The sequence below is a fragment of the Habropoda laboriosa genome, unplaced genomic scaffold (assembly GCF_001263275.1).
Source record: "Habropoda laboriosa isolate 0110345459 unplaced genomic scaffold, ASM126327v1 scaffold145, whole genome shotgun sequence".
NCBI classification, from domain to species: Eukaryota; Metazoa; Arthropoda; class Insecta; order Hymenoptera; family Apidae; genus Habropoda; species Habropoda laboriosa.
In genome coordinates, this window is record NW_017100307.1 from 2,368,286 (window position 1) to 2,387,391 (window position 19,106).

Sequence of the window (19,106 nt, forward strand, 5' to 3'; positions counted from 1 at the left end):
TCTTCTGCATTTGTGTAATTTAGAGATAATTTTCTTAAAAAATAACAAATGCAACCAGAGAAATTAAATATCTTCTTTACACTAATTTTTCATTTTTTTCTGCATTTGTGAAATTTAGAGATAATTCTTTTAAAAAATAACGAATACAACGAGAGAAATTAAATGTCTTCTCTACAATCATTTTTCATTTTTTCAGCATTTGTGAGATTTAGAAGTAATTCTTTTGAAATATAACGAATGCAACGAGAGAAATTTAATATCCTCTTTGCACTAATTTTTCATTTTTTTCAGCATTTGTGTAATTCAGAGATAATTTTCATAAAAAGTAACGAATGCAACGAGCGAAATTAAGTATCTCTTTCATAATAATTTTTCATTTTCCGTAATCTTTTTATTCTAAATTTGTGAAAATACGAAATTAAACAAATTAAGAAAGTTATTCTTAAAATAACGACAAATACGAAGAGAGAAACATTAAGCAGCTGTTTTCCAACGTTTACACTATCTTCAGACAGAAAGCGTGATAAAAGTACAGACAATACCCTTTCTTCAGGTACGTTATTCGAAACAGTCATCAAGTAAAGAGGTGCTACATAGCTTTTAATTTCTGTTTCTCGCTGAACCGAAGTTGCTGAGGTGGAGCACGTTCTAAATCCTCCGTTTTCCCAACTTCTGCGTGCATTTATAGCACTTCGTGGACACGTTTATTGAGCGTTTATAAATGTCCACGGGTACTACACACCGGACAAGTTGACCCACTTGGATCAACTGTTTTCATTTATGAACATACAGTACAAATCCTTCAATTGAATCCCAACAAAAAAACAGAAAACCAGAAACCTTTCTTACATACTATTAGGTTGTCCGGAAATAAATTGCGGTTTCTGTACATGAGATTTAAAGGCGTGTAGTTTTGCTTAGAATGAATTTATTTAATCGAAATAATTCCCATTAGATTCTATACACTTTTTCCAACGTTTTGCAAGAGTTCCTATTCCGTTACAATAGAAATCAGGAGTTCTAGAATGAATAAATTCCACGAAGGTATTTACAGCATCCTCTTTATTGCGGAAGATTTTTTCTCGCAGAAAGTTATCGAAATGTTTAAAAAAAATGGTAATCTGTAGGGGATAAGTCGGGGGAACAAGGAGGGTGTATCTTCCGAATCGTCAATTGTGATACGTGCGGGCGGGCGTTATCGTATAGGAGTAATTGGTCCCTTACGAGTTACCAAACTTGGTTGTTCAACAAATAACTTTTTATGCATTATAATCGTTAGTTGTGCTTTCGCCGAATACACGATTGATATTGCGGCCAGTTTCTTTACGTCCTAATTTAAATTCATATAAAAATATGGTACGAATTTGCTTCTTGTCCATTGTCACGTTTTTAAGTTATACTCAGAACAAATGACGGTACAAAACAAAAGTGTATCGCTTATATGATCGAGCGACGTCTACGCGTTCAAATGGTATTGATAAACGTAAATTTCAAATATATAGTATAGAAAATTTATATTTATTCCTCGACAAAAGCAACAAAAGTACCTCCAATTACGAAACAACGGAAATCTGATCGTTCTCTCCTATAACGCGTATTACACAATCTATCCCCATTTGAAAATAGGTTAATGTAGGTCGACATCAATCGAATAACACTTGAATCGTACATACATTCATGAAGTCACATAAACGTAAATTTCAAATATATAGTATAGAAAATTTATATTTATTCCTCGATAAAAGCAACAAAAGTACCTCCAATTACGAAACAACGGAAATCTGATCGTTCTCTCCTATAACGCGTATTACACAATCTATCCCCATTTGAAAATAGGTTAATGTAGGTCGACATCAATCGAATAACACTTGAATCGTACATACATTCATGAAGTCATGATTGCATAGTGACCAAAATGACCGTATAAATCAAAGGCAGAGTGTACGTTCGCATTTGCGTGACAAGCTCGAGTCGCAGTGTACATAATGCAGCCGAAGAAACCCATTTTAATAAGAACGGATCGAGCCACTTATCGGTAACATAGCACTCGAGAAGCTAGAGAGAGAGGAGGACGTTGTTCGCGTGGTAGGTTCGCCGTCTGGATGTTGAGGAAAGGAGAAAAGAAACGAGGAACGTCCAAGGATTAACATAATTAGCAGTAGTGCAAACGAGACCACTTCTAACTCTTATGTAAATTCGTTCCAAGTGCAAACTGTGTTAGAATGCAAAACAGAGAATTTCCATCGTCTAAGGTACTCCATATTTCCTATTGTAACAACCATCAACGAAGACGGCGACAAAAATTTCCATTCCGCGAGAGGAAGTGAGAGGGACGACTCTATCCTCGTCGTCAATCAAATAATCGCGAAGCGATAGAAGCTTCTACAAGAAACTAGCTTGCGATCTGCGGTAGACTCGCGGTTTTACGCGAGAGACTCGCGGTTTTACGCGGGAGTCTCGCGGTTTCGCGCGGGAAACCACTTAGCGCCGCGTCTTGTTGATAAGCCGCGCTTCGTTAGTAACGCTCAACTATAAATACCAAGCATTCTGTACTCTGCTGGGAGAGAGGTCGCCCTTCAGAGAGGGAGAGTACCAAGCCTAGCTTTCGGACGCCCTTACAGCACAGGAGAGTACGGGAACTGACAATGATTGCAGGCTACACCCCAAAGCCTGCACGGTCCCAACGGTGGACGGGTGTTGCGTCGCCATGCACGTGAGGAAACCCCGGCCTGGCGGATTATCATCATAAAATTCATCAGTCAAACTCGACCGCCAGACCGGGGTACCAAACTCACATCGGCCCGCGATAAACCTCCTCGAGCGAACGCATCGACAAAACCTCTCCTCTCCATAACCGATGCTCTTTTCCGTCAGGGCGACGACTCCACGGTTCGTTCTCTGACCAACGCTTGGAGTCTCGCTCTCGCAGTGACACCCAACCCAGTCAAACACAGTGCAATACAAAATTCGCATCATTCGCTCGTACCAGATTTCTCATCGACAGTTGTTCGCATCTCAATTAGAATCACCGAAAGAGATCAGTTTCTCAATTGGGCAGCAAACCTGTACCGTCACCTAGGAGTGTAAGCGGGATTTACGACCTCGCGAAATTCATCGAAAGAAAATTACCGATTGTTACCAGCGAACGAACTACCGTGTTATTTTAGCCATCGTTTTAAGCGCCCTTGTATATTTTTCGTCTTACAGAAATGTCAGTAAATCTAGCGTTAAATAGACTAGCAGAATTTTTCTTTCAACTTCGTGAAAAAATTCCTACAGATACATTTCCGTTTGGAGAAACTTCCGTTTACACTTTCGGCTTCTTCCAGGAAGCTAGCACAAACCCCACTTCCGTTCATCTCCATAAATCCACACTCGGCCACGAATATACAAACAAAAGCTTGGCGATTCTCCTCTCGTACGGTTGAAAAAGCACCGAGGTGAAAAAAGAAAAGAGAGGGAAAAAGGAAAATACGGAGAGCATCTACGGCGGTTAAAGTTTGCAAAAGGCAACCCGTGACTTCTCGTCGTCGTAGTCCGTTGCGTTTCCACGCGATAACGCTTGCCGCGGTCGAGCACGCGCGATTTGAATAATTTATGGCGGCGATTCGTTCGCGTTCGCGTCAGGTAAAACGCGTCTATAGAGGAAACAGAAACCTGGCCGGGTGTCGATGCGCGAAAATATTCGTTTCTCGATGAAATTCACGACAGAGAGAAGAGGGGAGGGGGGAAAAGTCGCTACTTTTTTGCTCGTAACGTTTAATTATACACTTTATTCCGAGAGATTCTCTCTTTTTTTTTTTGCTGCACGCGGTAATTGGAGGCACCGTGCTAGTCGAACTTAATCAAATTTCTTCGCACCGGTAGAGCCGTCCATTTGCCCCGCAACTTCAGCCCGTCTTGTCGTTAATTAATGGAGTTACAATGGATAAAAGAAAAAAAAGGATTCGGATGCATTTCCTATTTTTCTTCTCTCTTCCTTTCTCTACCATCACCCACTCCCACGTGTTTTTCCTACGGCTTTCTTATTTGCATATTACACCGCGACCTCGTGTGCGCAATTTTATCGCGCTCATTAATGAGAAACGTATCTAAGCGATAGCTCTCTTTTTCTGTGTTTTCCTAAGTGTTTTCATGTGTACGTGGATGTGTGGTGTAAAAATGTTCGCCATTTGGTTAGGTTACTTTAAGAGATACAGAACGAGGGTTGTAATAGAGAAAGTGGATATCGGCAGGGTCACGAGGTAGGCCCTTCGTGAAAACCCTCGATGACGCACGAGAACCACCGATAGGTTGACCATTTTTAATGAGAAAAAAGCCGAAATAGCGTGAGCGTGTGGCGGGAGAGAAAGGAGGCGAAGCAAGAGTTTTTTTCTTGCAGACAGAGTCAGTGTTGGAGATAGAGTTGGATAATGGTAGATAGAGGCAGTGTTAGATAGAGTCGTCGGTGTTGTAGTTAGAGTCAAAGTATTGTAAAAGTCGTCAGAGTGTTGGAAATAGAGGCAGTGTTAGACAGAGACGTCAGAGTATTGCAGATAGAGTGTTTTTTTATAGGGTCAGAAAGTTGTAAGAGTCGTCAGAGTGTTGTAAACAGAGGCAGTGTTAGATAGAGTCGTCAGAGTGTTGTAGATAGAGGCAGTGTTAGATAGAGTCGTCATAATGTTGCAGATAGAGTGTCGTTGATAGAGTCAGAGGGTTGTAAGAGTCGTCAAAGTGTTGTAGATAGAGGCAATGTTAGATAGAGACGTCATAATGTTGCAGATAAAGTGCTTTTTATAGGGTCAGATAGTTGTAAGAGTCGTCAGAGTGTTATAGATAGAGTATGAGTGTTGGAGATACAGTGTTAGAGATAGAATATTGCAGTGAGTGCTATAAGAGTCGTTCAAGAGTTGCCAGAGTTACGTAACAGTTGCCTTATCGTTGCGAGTAATACCAATTAACTTATCATATTCTGTCGATTATCACTGGCACGACGCATCGTTACAAACTATCACAAAAGAAAAACACTTAACAATACAGACGACCTTTCCATGGAATATACTTTCGTATAACATTCGATAACCCTTCCTGACCGATAAAAAAAAAGTTAGAAAAGCCAATCGAACGAATGAAAACACTCCAAGCGTGTATACCTTGGCAGAGACCGGCTGGTATTTCTAGATACATACAAGTTTCATTCTATCGAGAAAGTATTCCAAACTTGCACCAACATTCTACGCGCAGTTTGTCGTAGTTAGTTTCATTGATAAACATAGGGTTAAAGGTGGAAGTTGTGAAGAAGTATCCACGTTCAAGCAAGCTCGTAACTTCGCGTTATAAAGCAGATATTCTAATTGATTTATCAAAGAGACGTAAAAACAAGTGTAACTGGGGGGAACGAAGTTACGAGGGGAGGCATTTATGGACACTTTCTTCTTCTTCTCTTTTTTCTTTTTTTACCGTGTCTGTAAAGTGAGTTTGTTGTTAAAGTTACGAGCGCGTTTCGCGGAACTTTCCGCGGTACTTCTTTCATGTTTAAATTCATTCACTTCTCCAGAGAGAGTAATTACTTCTTACAAGTGCTACCAGAAAAACGCCTCGATATTTCCACAGTGAAAACAGCCAAATCAACATAAACTATTACAAACATAAACTATTACAAACATTCACCGTTTACCAGAATTTTTCCCGCCGTTTTTCACGTCAGATTAAACGAGCGCCTCTTTTGCAGCGGAAAATATCGAGACTCATTTACTCCGCGTTCCTTTGAGCGAGATTTTTTTTTTTCGTTAAAGGACGAATAGCTTTTCAACTCTGACCCGATCGAGCTGTGCGAAGGCTGTAGAAGGGAAAGGAAGCACGAGGAAATTGATCCGGGAAAATGTGTTCCGCAACGCGACGTGGCGTGTCAAGAAAAATGATGAAGGCTTATAATTTTTTACGTGGCCTAGAAATATATATATATATAAAACACGAATGGAGAAAAGTCGAACACAGAGGCAGCGGAAAAAGAGAAAAAAGAAAAAAACTCGACATCGTGTGCCGTCATATTTAGACGAATGATTAATAACATTCGAGAACCCTTCACAAATCTTTCTCTCCATTTTCTCTTCTTCCACTCCTATCTTTTCTACTCGCGATTCCACTTCGAACCGCAGAGGAAGCAATGCCTCTTTCTCTCAGCTCGACAATTCTTCCTCAAAAGAAATTCTCGGTGCCTCTTTACCGAGGAAAAATTGTATCTTCCGTATTTACAACGATCGTTAAATGGAGTGCTTAGAGAGACAGCGAGAGGGATGAGAGATTCAAAGAGGATAAAAAGTTCAAGAAAGAATCGACTTTTTCTTTACCCCCTCGTCGTGCACGTTTGCCCTTTTACGTCATTTTTCTTTATTTTTTATTTTCACCCTTTTTTCCGTCAGCTTCGAGGCGTCTTTTTCACAAAAATTCCGACATTTATTGCAGTTTTACCGCCGACCTTTTGTTCCCGGTGTATTTTTACGATAGTTCTCTCTCGTTCGACGTGGCTCGCCACAGAGAATGGGAAAACGCGTGCACGTGGATCGTAAAGGTGTTGGGAAATAACGAGTGGAACGTTAAAAGGGCCGTGAGCGACACAGAAGTGTACAGTGGGAATAGATCGTGTCGTTGAATTATTCGGATCTGTTAGCGTCATGCGACATATAGCGTGTGCCTGGGTAATTATTGAAATTAACGGAAGCGTGCGTTTGCCTGGGTGCGTTGATAATCGTGTCTCGAGATTATCGCGTAGGACGGGTGAAATGAAATCATACCAATATGGATACCCGGATACGCGTTAATTGGCCTGCGTCTAAATAAATAATCGAGATACGTCAAACCGGATTACAGCCGTTAGGCGACGTCACGTGTTCTGCAATTGTCACTGCGGTGTTATGGCGACCGGACGAAGCTGGACGATTAGTCGGGAATTTCTACGATGCGAAGAATTGATAGGGAAAATATTTAAAATTGGGGTGATCGAAATTATCGTTGAAAAATTGCGGAAATAGCGATTGAGATTTAAGAAATTGTTAAAATGGCGCCAAAAATGTTGCCGTGTTAAATAGAGGATCATTTCTATGGTAGAAGGAGTAAAAAGTGCTGCAAGAATGCTTAAACGTTAGATTGATCCAAACGATTGCTAAAATAATAATTGCAATATGAAAAATTGTGAAAAAATTCGTCAGAAATATTGCCGCGATAAGTAAAGTATCGTTTCCACAGCGCAACGAATAAAAACTGCTACAAGAGTGCTTAAAAGTTGGAGTGATCCAAACGATTGCTAAAATAATAATTGCAATATGAAAAATTGTGAAAAATTCGCTAGAAACATTGCAGTGATACGTGAAGGATCATTTCTATGATGCAAAAAATAACAAGTGCTGCAAAAGTACTTGAAAGTTAGAGCGATCCAAACAATTGCTAAAATAATAATTGCAACATGAAAAATTGTTCAAAAATTCGCCAAAAATATTGCCGTGCTAAATAAACAATCGTATCTACGGTCGATAATTGCAGAAAGAATAAAACTCGGTGCGGTCCAAACAAATGCTAATATAACGATCGCGATGGAAAAACTTTCGAAAAATATTTCCGCGATAAAAATTTGCCAAGGATAAAGTATCCATAACGGCTGTTTGCGAAAAACTCGTTGCACTTGACTTTCTGCTCTCGCGCAATTCGTCATTGTGACGGAAGCGAAATTTCCGCGGCTTTCCGGGAGAGGAGATATTTTTTGGATTCCAACGATGCTGCGTGAAATTGGCGAGTGATCGTAATTCGCGCAAATATTTCCAAAATGTGTCGTCCCCAGCGTTCACTGTCGATAATTCGATCGGGAAGTACCTCTCTCTTCTTTTTTTTTCTCCCCCAAAAAAATATTCGCCCTTTCAAACGATCAATAGAAACGCTCCCAGTTGTGTCCTTTTCAACGAATACATGTTTCGAGACTGTAATACACACGTAACAGGCAAATTCTTTTCCAATAAATCAGCCGCATCGATAATCACGGCCGCCTTCGTTAACGAGAATCGAGAACAGGCGTTCGTCGTTCGCCCGATAAATACGACGAAAAATTAAAACGGCAATTAAAAATGGCGAACAAACAGCGCACTCGTCTCTCGTGTAAACGGTACTTGTTACTTGATTGAAAATTCGCGATACCTTGTAACCGGCTGCTGCGAGCAATGAGTTGTTGCATTTCTGTTCAGTACCCTTAAAAGTGAAATTAATGGAAATATATTTGACGACTGTTTTTTCTTCTTTCTTTTTTTTTCTTTTTGTGGCATTTGTTCAATTTTTCAGAGGAAGAATAATACGAAAATTTTTTTCAATTCTTCGCTGTCTTTATTTGCACCGTGCAGCGATAAGTTTCGAATAGAAGATGTGCTTGGATATAATGAAAATAATTTTAGAAAAATTTTATAACATTTTCTCAATTTGCCGGATGAAGAATAATAAAGAAATTCTTTTGCATTCTTCGCTGTGCAGCGATAAATTTCGAACGAAATATGTGCTTGGACATAATGAAAATAATTTTAGAAAAATTCAATTAATGCATAATGGCTTTTTGTAACATTTTTCTAACTTCTCGGATGAGGAATAATTAAGAAATTCTTTTGCATTCTTCGCTGTCTTCATTTTCACTGTGCAGCGATAAATTTCGAATGAAGGATGTGCTTCGATGTAAATCAAACTAATTTTTTAAAAGTGGAATGAATGCAAATGCATCTGGCGACTGTTTTGCATCATTTTTCGCAACATTTTTCCAATCTTTCAGATAAATAACAATACAAAAATTCTTCCAAAGCACTTCGAAATTTTTTACTTAATAAAATCGCCTCCGAATGACACTGAACAAATTTTTTTTCTAATTCTCCAATTTTACAATATACTTTGCACATTTTTTACAGAGGAAATGTTTAAAGTCGCATTTTAACTTCGAAATTCTGCTAAAGAAAAAAAGCTGTTCCGTCAAGTTTACTACGCAACGCCAGTAGAATTCCCTCAACTTTACGCGCCCTTCCAGTAGTAGTAGTAAACGATATCCGCTGCGCACGCTCTTCAGGCAAACGCGTGAAAATGCGTCACGTCGAATTTAACGAGATCACACACTCGAGTTTGAATCCGCATCCCGGATAGGAAGGAAACCATATCACGTTTCGTATTAATATTCCACCATTTTTTCTCTTTTCTTTTCTATCCGCGATGTGACCTCTTCCTACAATTCGGTACTTGCGAGCTTAGATGGAAAACAATCGCGCTGATTTTTATACAAAACCACCCGTTGGAAAGGTACGTTGAATAGTAAAGTGTATTTGCACGTGCAACCGTCGATCAATTTTTTCATACACACGCAATTTTTCGAAAAAGATATTCCGCGCGATATTCGATAAACTCGTGCAACTTTTACGCGTATACTTTATCCACACGGCAAAAATATCCCCCCAGAGTGAATTTTATTTGTTTGCCTTGGGTTAGGAAAATATCGCGCCTCTTCGTTTCCTCGATTTTTTCCAACTTTTACCGTCTCACGTCGAAGAACAGAAGCTTTCTCTCGATTATTCAACGAAATTTTACCGGATATTTTATTCACGTTCGTGCGACCGATGCAACGTACAAATAACGAAAATATCGACTAAATACGCGGCCTTATTTTCACTGCAGCGAGCGATAAACTTTCAACGAAAGCTGTGCTTCGATATACAGGGTGGAACATAAAAAACACTTAATACAGGCCACTTAATTATCTTCTTTAGTAACGACGGTGGGAGAGGATTTTTATACGTAATTTAAACGGTTTCAAAGGGTGAGAAAAATGGAAGAGAAATCTTTTTTTAAACATGCATAATGACGTGACCTTTGACTTTAAAATTTTAAATCAAACGTGGAACTTCCTCTCATTTTTTGCTATATCTTCCATTAAAAAGAAGAAAGTGTTCTTCTATTTTATTCGCTCTCTTTGAAAACCGTATAAATTACGTATAAAAATTGTCTCGCGTCATCGTAGCAGAGAGGAGAAAATTATTTGGCCAGTTTCGCGTAGCCCACTGTGTACGTTTGAAAAAACATCTATCGACAACAGCGTGTACGATCGAAAAACGCATCTAAATACGGTGACCAGCGTAGCACGAGTGTATTTCAATTTTGCAAACTTAAATAAGTCTATCGCAAATTTAAAGAGCCCGGGCAAATATTTAAACAATACGGGAAAATCGTGTTTCACGCTATGTAACGGCACGTTAAACAGATTCGGAGTTTTCCGGTTTACCTGGCGAGATCAAACGCGCTTCCGCCGCAACCTGCCCCTCTCTCCTCCTCATCTATACCCAGGCAACACCCGCCACGTGGAAAGTTTCATATTTTACTCTATTTTCGGTTTGTGAAAATCGCCTTTTCGATATTTCACCGCGCTGAATGGATTGTTCTGCGGCAAACGCAAAGCAAACTCCGGCGAAACGTCGCGGAAAGAACGAAAAGCGGTGCCCGCTTTGCCGATCACAATGCGAATAACGCGACAAAGGTAATCCATTTTTCCGTGGAAAATCTTCGCAGCGCACTTGAATCTCTGTCGTTTCATCGGCCAAATTTCAGGGGCTGTTTAAATAAATTTCGCTTTGTCCTGAATTAATTTCGACTTTCTTTTCGAAATTGATATATATCTAAATGCAGTATGAAGTAATTACTGACTAAGAATGATCTAAAGTTATACTGAAATTATTAAAAAAAGGCGTTGAGTGGTCTAAATCAACAATCATGCGAAAATTCAACATTCACTGTGCACTAAATAATAATAATAATAATAATCACGTCTTTATTACACCAACGATGAGGTAATATAAATGCAAAGTGAGGTTGAGGCTAATTAATATTTATAATTATAAAAGGCAGATCACTATATACAACACTCTAACGACTCTGCCACTCTCCGACTCTTCCAACACTGACTCTATCCACAAGATAGAGAAGGGATGAATGTGAAATGCATAACTAATGTTAAAGACAAGGATTGGAAATTAAAAATTTATCATCAGAATCGAAAGACAAAGAGAAAATTCATTATTAACTTATTAAGATATAGAGAAAAAAAAATAAATGAATAAATCACTGCTAAAACAAAATTTTCCATATCGTTCACTTATTTATCGCGAACATGATCGTTTGATTTCAGCTGGAGGCGTGCGGCCGACTCGTGTGCTGCGCGCAGAGGTTGTGCAGAAGCGGAAGTACGCCAGAAGAGGCCGAGCAACGAATCAATCGAGGGAGGAGGGGAGCACAGGCGGTCCCCGAGTTTGAGGGGCCCTCAGGCTCGGAGGATGGCATCCTCCCGATACCAGTTAGCCCTAGTCCAGCATCCACGTCCTCGCAGGAGGACGCCTGCAAGCCACCCGCGCGCAACTGCTACCGCCTCGTCATGCTGGGTAGCGCGAGGGTCGGCAAAACAGCCATTGTAGCACGGTAACTTTTATTAACTGCTTTTCTCACTCTATCTACAACACTCCGACTCTATCCACAGCACTCTCACTCTGTCCACAGTACTTCTGCTCTACCTATAGCTCTAGCTCTATCTCTGCAACACTCTAACGACTCTATCCATAGCGTTCCCACTCTATCCACAGTACTTCTGCTCTATCTGTGGCTCTAACTCTGTCTCTGCACTACTCTGACGACTCTTACAACACTCTGACTCTATCCACAGCACTCTCACTCTATCCACCGCGCTTCTGCTCTATCTGTGGCTCTAACTCTGTCTCTGCAACACTTTGACGACTCTATCCATAGCGTTCCCACTCTATCCACAGTACTTCTGCTCTATCTGTGGCTCTAACTCTGTCTCTGCACCACTCTGACGACTCTTACAACACTCTGACTCTATCCACAGCACTCTCACTCTATCCACCGCGCTTCTGCTCTGTCTGTGGCTCTAACTCTGTCTCTGCAACACTTTGACGACTCTATCCATAGCGTTCCCACTTTATCCACAGTACTTCTGCTCTATCTGTGGCTCTAACTCTGTCTCTGCACCACTCTGGCGACTCTTACAACACTCCGACTCTATCCACAGCACTCTCACTCTATCCACAGTGCTTCTGCTCTATCTGTGACTCTAACTCTATCTCTAAAACACTCTGACGACTCTTACAACACTCCAACTCTATCCACAGCATTCTCACTCCATCCACAATACTTCTACTTTATCTGTAACTTTGACTCTATTTCTGCAACACTCTGACGACTCTATTCACAACACTCTGACTCTATCCACAACACTCCGACTCTATCTGTAAGTAAAAAACGCTTCCTTCATTACAACACTCCGACTCTATCCACAGCACTCTCACTCTATCCACAGTGCTTCTGCTCTATCTGTAGCTCTAGCTCTATCTCTACAACACTCTGATGACTCTTACAACACTCCAACTCTATCCACAGCACTCTCACTCCATCCACAATACTTCTACTTTATCTGTAACTTTGACTCTATTTCTGCAACACTCTGACGACTCTATCCACAACACTCTGACTCTATCCACAACACTCCGACTCTATCTGTAAGTAAAAAACGCTTCCTTCACTTTCTTTCTCTCCCCTCATATACATAACGATTTCTGGGATTTTCCCTTAAACTCGGTTTTCCCATTAACAATGATCAATAAATCGGTGATGACTTTTGATGCCTCGTGATCCCTCTAATCCTTGTAATCCACTTCCTCTCCTGCAACCAATCCTCGTCCTATACTTCTTAAAACTACCCAAGAACAAGCCAACATTTTTACGATACCACACTTTAATCCTTTCTCGTCCTTCCGCAGTCTCTAACAAAGTACCTCGAGTCTCTTTCCTTTTTTTATTTGGCCTGAGCTAGAAAAGGGAACGAAACAACCTCTCCCTTGGGCACAAGTAGCGGTAACGTTACTCTCAAGCGTCAGGATTACATTAGCCCTTCATCAAAGTTGTACAGCCACGTAAGCGCGGGAAATTTAAACAGGGGCTACTACTTCATTGCTTACGGATGTATGAAAATGTTTCCCTCGGAAAAAAGTTACGAGGTTTTCGAGGTTAACGAAAAAGGGGATACTCCTTAAGCACGTAGAGGTCGAATTAAAGGATTTAAATTCGCCAAATTTTTATTCGCTCCCTCGCATTAAATTTGCCTTTTCTATAGAAAAAAAGCACACAAACCTACGTTACCGGCCAAATGTTTGAAATCACTGTGCATTGCAAGTTGCACAAAAATTCCCCAAAAATGTTAGCATTTGTAATAATTTTCCAACGAATGTTTTATCATTCAAATCAATCGAAATGAGGTAAAGTGCTACTGATCTCCATAACATCAATTTCAAATCAGTAAAGAATTAGTAGCAGATTCAATATTAATATAAATTGGCAGGTGACTCCAAACTTTCGGCCCGTAGTGTATGTGTATGCTGCTTAAAACGTTTCACCGTAAAACTACACACGTGGATTTTTACGAGATTCCCTTTTTTTTGGGTGGAAAAAAATGGTCACAGCGTGCTTTGATACGTTTTGGGGGATGCAGTTTTACCGACGACCAGGCGGAAGAATTTTTCGAAACTGCAAAACATTTACGGGTACATGTGTGTCCAGTAACCACTGCTAGATTCTACTCCAAGTGGTTTTGAGCATCAATTTTAAGCTCGGCTAGCATTCGTTCCGTGTAAAGCTAACGAAAATCTGCGTCGTGAAAAAAATATCAATTTAACGGAAGCTGAATATCGAGTACAACAACGTACCTCTCCGTTCTCTCCAATTTCAAAGAAAGTACGTACTCGAGAGATCATGATTTTCTCAGCCATATACGTGTTTTTAAAATTGTTGTTTAAAATCATTAAAAATGAAAGAGACTAAAATTCAACTCACAGACGAATTTATCGTGTCTAAAATTATCTTTAAAATCATTAAAAATCGAAGAGACTAAAATTCAACTCACAGGCAAAATTTATCATGTCTCTAAAATTGTCTTTAAAATCATTAAAGATGGAAGAGACTAAAATTCAACTCACAGGCAAAATTTATCATGTCTCTAAAATTGTCTTTAAAATCATTAAAGATGGAAGAGACTAAAATTCAACTCGCAGACAGAATTTCTTCAGAACAAAGAACCGATTTCTCAGCCTGTGCTCTAACTTCCGGCATGCAAATGCTTAAAAGCTGCCGTCGAATCTAACCGCCCTTCCGCAAACGAAGGGGAACCTTTGGCAAATATAAACAACGTATAGCAATCATGACTCTGTTTACAATTGGCTGAAGTTTTAGCGTAGAAAGGATTAAATCAAGACAATCACGCCATGCTGCACCTGTTGGAAACCTCTTCTCCACCGAAAGTACCAAACTACTAAATTCTTTCGTCTCATAATCCTCGTCTCTTGTAATAAAAATCTTCGATCTTAAACGTAACAGAGAAAAGATCGATACTTGGTGAAATATACTCCATCGACCAACTATACATAAACCGTAAATACAGCCACAGTGAAGCCAACCCTAAGCGTATTGGGTTGCAGAAAGCTTTCAACAGAGGCGATATTTTTAACCTTGCCATCGAGAAAATGAACAAGCGTGCGGTGACAGGAAATGTGTCACTGATTTACCAGACCGTAGCTGCTTCGTCAATTGAATTTCACCGAAAATCTCGTTGGTTTAATCAAAAACATTCCACGGGTATTTGCGAGGGATCCGCAAAACGAGCTCGTTAACGGCTTTCACGGATAATATTCCACGGTACATCGTTCACTCGAAATCGAGTTTTCGATTAGTAGAGACACCGGAGTCAAGTTCTCGATACGCTAAGAATATCGTTAATAGGTATAATGCGACTGGAATTGTCTCTATAGTTGCGTTATACAGTCCTCTGTGTTTTCAAGCTCAACTTGCTAATGAACTCGCCGCGGCAGTTTCTCCTTCGATTTCCCTTCACCTCGTTACGTTACGCGATTATCTTAGATCTTAGAAATATTTTCGATTCGCGAGATTTTCCTGTGGAATAGTTTGGAAACCGCCGATTAGGGAAATCTAAGTTAGAGGAGAAATGTTTGTGTGTACGTGAACCGATTATATTTCGAAGCGTGTGATTTTTATTGTTTTGTTCAGAGGAGAGAATAATATAGTCTATTTTTATTGGTAATATACTCTGTTTTCACTGTTAAAGATTTGTTACACATTTTTAAATACTAATTTTGACTAGAGGAGTATACTCTATCGTTTCGATAGAGTATACTAAATTCTAGAGTATACTCTTCCTCTATTTTCACTCTAAAAAATTCGGGGCACATTTCTAAATACCAATTTTGAATAAATGAGTGCAATTGTCGCTTCGATAGAGTATCTGCACTAACTTCCAGAGTACACTCGTCCTCTATTTTCACTCTAAAAAATGTCTAGAGTACACTCGTCTTCTATTTTCACTCTAAAAAATTTACTATACATTCCTAAATACCAATTTTGAATAAAAGAATGCAACATATTACTTTAATAGAGTATAAAAATTTCTAGAGTCTACACTCTTCCTCTATTCTCACTCTAAAAAATTTGCTAAATATTTTTAAATACCAATTTTGAATAAAGGAGTGCAACATATCGTTTCCATAGAGTATACAAATTTCCAGAGTACACTCGTCCTCTATTTTCATTCTAAAAAATTTGCTATACATTCCTAAATACCAATTTTGAATAAAAGAATGCAACATATTACTTTAATAGAGTATAAAAATTTCTAGAGTCTACACTCTTCCTCTATTTTCACTCTAAAAAATTTCCTACACATTTCTAAATATCAATTTTGTATAAAAGGGTGCAATTATCACTTCGATAGAATATACAAATTTCTAGAGTACACTCGTCCTCTATTTCCACTCTAAAAAATGTCTAGAGTACACTCTTCCTCTATTCTCACTCTAAAAAATTTGCTAAATATTTTTAAATACCAATTTTGAATAAAGGAGTGCAACATATCGTTTCCATAGAGTATACAAATTTCCAGAGTACACTCGTCCTCTATTTTCACTCTAAAAAATTTGCTATACATTCCTAAATACCAATTTTGAATAAAAGAATGCAACATATTACTTTAATAGAGTATAAAAATTTCTAGAGTCTACACTCTTCCTCTATTCTCACTCTAAAAAATTTGCTAAATATTTTTAAATACCAATTTTGAATAAAGGAGTGCAACATATCGTTTCCATAGAGTATACAAATTTCCAGAGTACACTCGTCCTCTATTTTCATTCTAAAAAATTTGCTATACATTCCTAAATACCAATTTTGAATAAAAGAATGCAACATATTACTTTAATAGAGTATAAAAATTTCTAGAGTCTACACTCTTCCTCTATTTTCACTCTAAAAAATTTCCTACACATTTCTAAATATCAATTTTGTATAAAAGGGTGCAATTATCACTTCGATAGAATATACAAATTTCTAGAGTACACTCGTCCTCTATTTCCACTCTAAAAAATGTCTAGAGTACACTCTTCCTCTATTCTCACTCTAAAAAATTTGCTAAATATTTTTAAATACCAATTTTGAATAAAGGAGTGCAACATATCGAGTGCAACATATTCCTTCAACAGAGTACACCAACGTCTAAAGTCCACTCTTAATAAAACACTGCAATTATTACTCCCACAGAGTACACTAATTTGCAAAGCACCCCATTAACAAAAGTCTGCAATTATAATTTCCAGAATACACTCTTCTCCTACGTTCCCTCTAAAAAATTTCCCACAGATCTCTAACCACCGACTCCAAAAAAACGAGTGCAACGATTACTTGAAAAGATTCCACCAACTCCACCTCAGAGTCAGTGTCACAACCGACTCTTCGATCGCTCGCGACTCCGAAGCACGCGATTATCGATGCACCCCACAGCGGTAGTGGAGGGGCAGAAAATTTTCGATACGCCGCGCAGAAAAGTTTGCACCGCGTTACAAAGGGCGGAGGGAAATTCGTGGAAGCGCGTTAGAAGCGCGCGTTCCGCATGATCGGCGGCGAACTGGGCTTCACTTTGCGCTCCGCTCGTCGCTAATGGGACAAACGATTTAATTCCATTCGAAATACGATCCGCGCCGTTGGCGTCGCTTGCGAAAGGCGATGTAACGTTCGTTGAGTCGCCTAAACGAATTTCGGCCGAGGAGATTCGATTTTCGAGGCGAAACAGCCGAATGAAAATGGAAATAAAATTGGATTCGAATTATTCCGAGATTGGTTGCAATTCGCTATTCCTGGATTCGTTCGGCAGATTTTATCAGGGCTCTCTACTGTACCGTACAATTTTATTCTTCAAATTTATGCGACAAACGACCGTTCCTTTCGAATACAGTACCCTACTTCCACTTTAACTCTTTGGGGCAAGTGTCCCACCTTTTTAGCACTTGCATATGCACAGTGGGACGTTTTTCATCCCACCTTGAAACATTAAGATAACAATAATTTAATCTGTTTTCACAAGTTTCACGGTGAGACTATTTGTCTCGTCTAATAACGAAATATTTAAGCATTTCTTTTTAAGTTTGAATCGTTTTGCATCATAATTCACCGTTTATAAATAAAACAAACCTGCTTTGCTACATTTTCTGAAAATAAAATTTCTGTGCAACTGGAGTCCCTTTCTGCTCTTAAAATCCTGTGTCCCAGAGTTTACCTGTGGCTGGATAAACGAACGGTTGGTTAAACCGGAAATACAGCGTGGACCACGTGAAACAAGCCTCCTAATCATCTTCCCTGACTGTGGTGCTGCGAGAGGAACTTTTGTGCGCAATTTAAACGATTCCAGAAGGTGAATAAGATGGGAGGAACATTTTTTTTATGGAAGAAATGGCAAAGAGTGAAAAGAAGTTTCACGTTTCATTTAAAATTTGCAAGTCATATTATTACGCATATCAATGTCTGCTATAGCTTGCAAAAAATGCTATTTATAAAAAATGTTTCTCCCATCTTAACAAATTGCTGGAAATAGGCCCTAATCGATTATAGAACGATCTATCCTATCTATCCTAACCTAGTCGTTGCTCTCTTGTCGTCTTCTCTTCCGGTTCTTCTTCGCCTGCACGCATTCTTCTTCGTACTAGTAGTAAATGTTACGTTTCTAAATAAACTAAAGTAAATATCTACGTAAATTCTGATAAGACGAAAGGAGGCTTGTTTCACCGACACTATGTTTTACCATATTTTATTTACAAGCTATAAAGGATATTACGCATGTATTTCCAGTTTAACCGGCCATTCGTTCATCCAGCCACAGGTCCAATCCTCGTGGGACAAGTTAAGAAGGAATCTACTGTCTTCGAAACGAACGCCATTTATCTTCTAATTTTATCCACCGTCTTTTATTTCGTACAAGAACTGACGGTAGTACTGACCCTAATAAAATCCTTCTACAAATCCACGAATCGTCAGATCCAACCACTCTCGGAATAATTCCGTCCAATTTTATTTCCATTTTCATTTCCCTGTTTCAGCCTGCAAGATCAAATCTCCAGAGCTCTCTCGAAATTCATTTAGAACGACTCAACGAACGTTACATCGACTTTATCGTATTGCAGGAAGTTTTGAAGAAGGAGCAAAATTTTCTTTTTTTTGTGTGTGTGTGTGTGTAAAGATCGGTGTAAAAGAAATTGTTTTTAATTACAGATTCTTGTCGAACAAATTCGAAGAGAGTTACACACCGACGATCGAGGACTTCCACCGAAAGCTGTACAGGATTAAAGGCGAGGTCCATCAGCTTGATCTTCTGGACACGAGCGGGAATCATCCGTTTCCCGCCATGCGACGATTATCCTTCCTAACCGGTAAGTCGATCGGCTTAAGAAAGATCACTTCAACGTTCCTACATATTTATCGGTGATAATATTGTTCGAGGTAATTCCGACTGGTAAATTTACATCGACCCTTCGTAGGGAAATGTATTCTCTGACTAATTTTTTTTTACTGTTCTAAGCTTTGAAACGATCTGTAAAAATTCTGAGATGCTTATCGAAGTCTATTCGGTCGTTTTTTAAGTCAATTATGGAAGACTGAAATGTCGTCCCAAAGAATTGAGAGACCAAGGCAAACAAATTCGATTCAAGTCTAATTTTTTACTATTC

The 19,106-nt window shown here is 39.2% G+C and overlaps 1 protein-coding gene across 1 annotated transcript in view; it reads left to right on the top strand.

The window, feature by feature from the left end:
* The window catches only part of LOC108574032, a gene marked incomplete at its 3' end in the record, with an annotated part of 30,661 nt that extends 11,852 nt beyond the window's left edge, over positions 1-18,809 (top strand). The window contains exons 2-3 of the mRNA XM_017936529.1: positions 11,171-11,457; positions 18,652-18,809. Of these exons, the coding sequence (XP_017792018.1) occupies positions 11,171-11,457; positions 18,652-18,809 (445 nt within the window). The remainder of the gene's footprint in view (positions 1-11,170; positions 11,458-18,651) is intronic.
* Between the last annotated feature and the right edge of the window lie 297 nt (positions 18,810-19,106).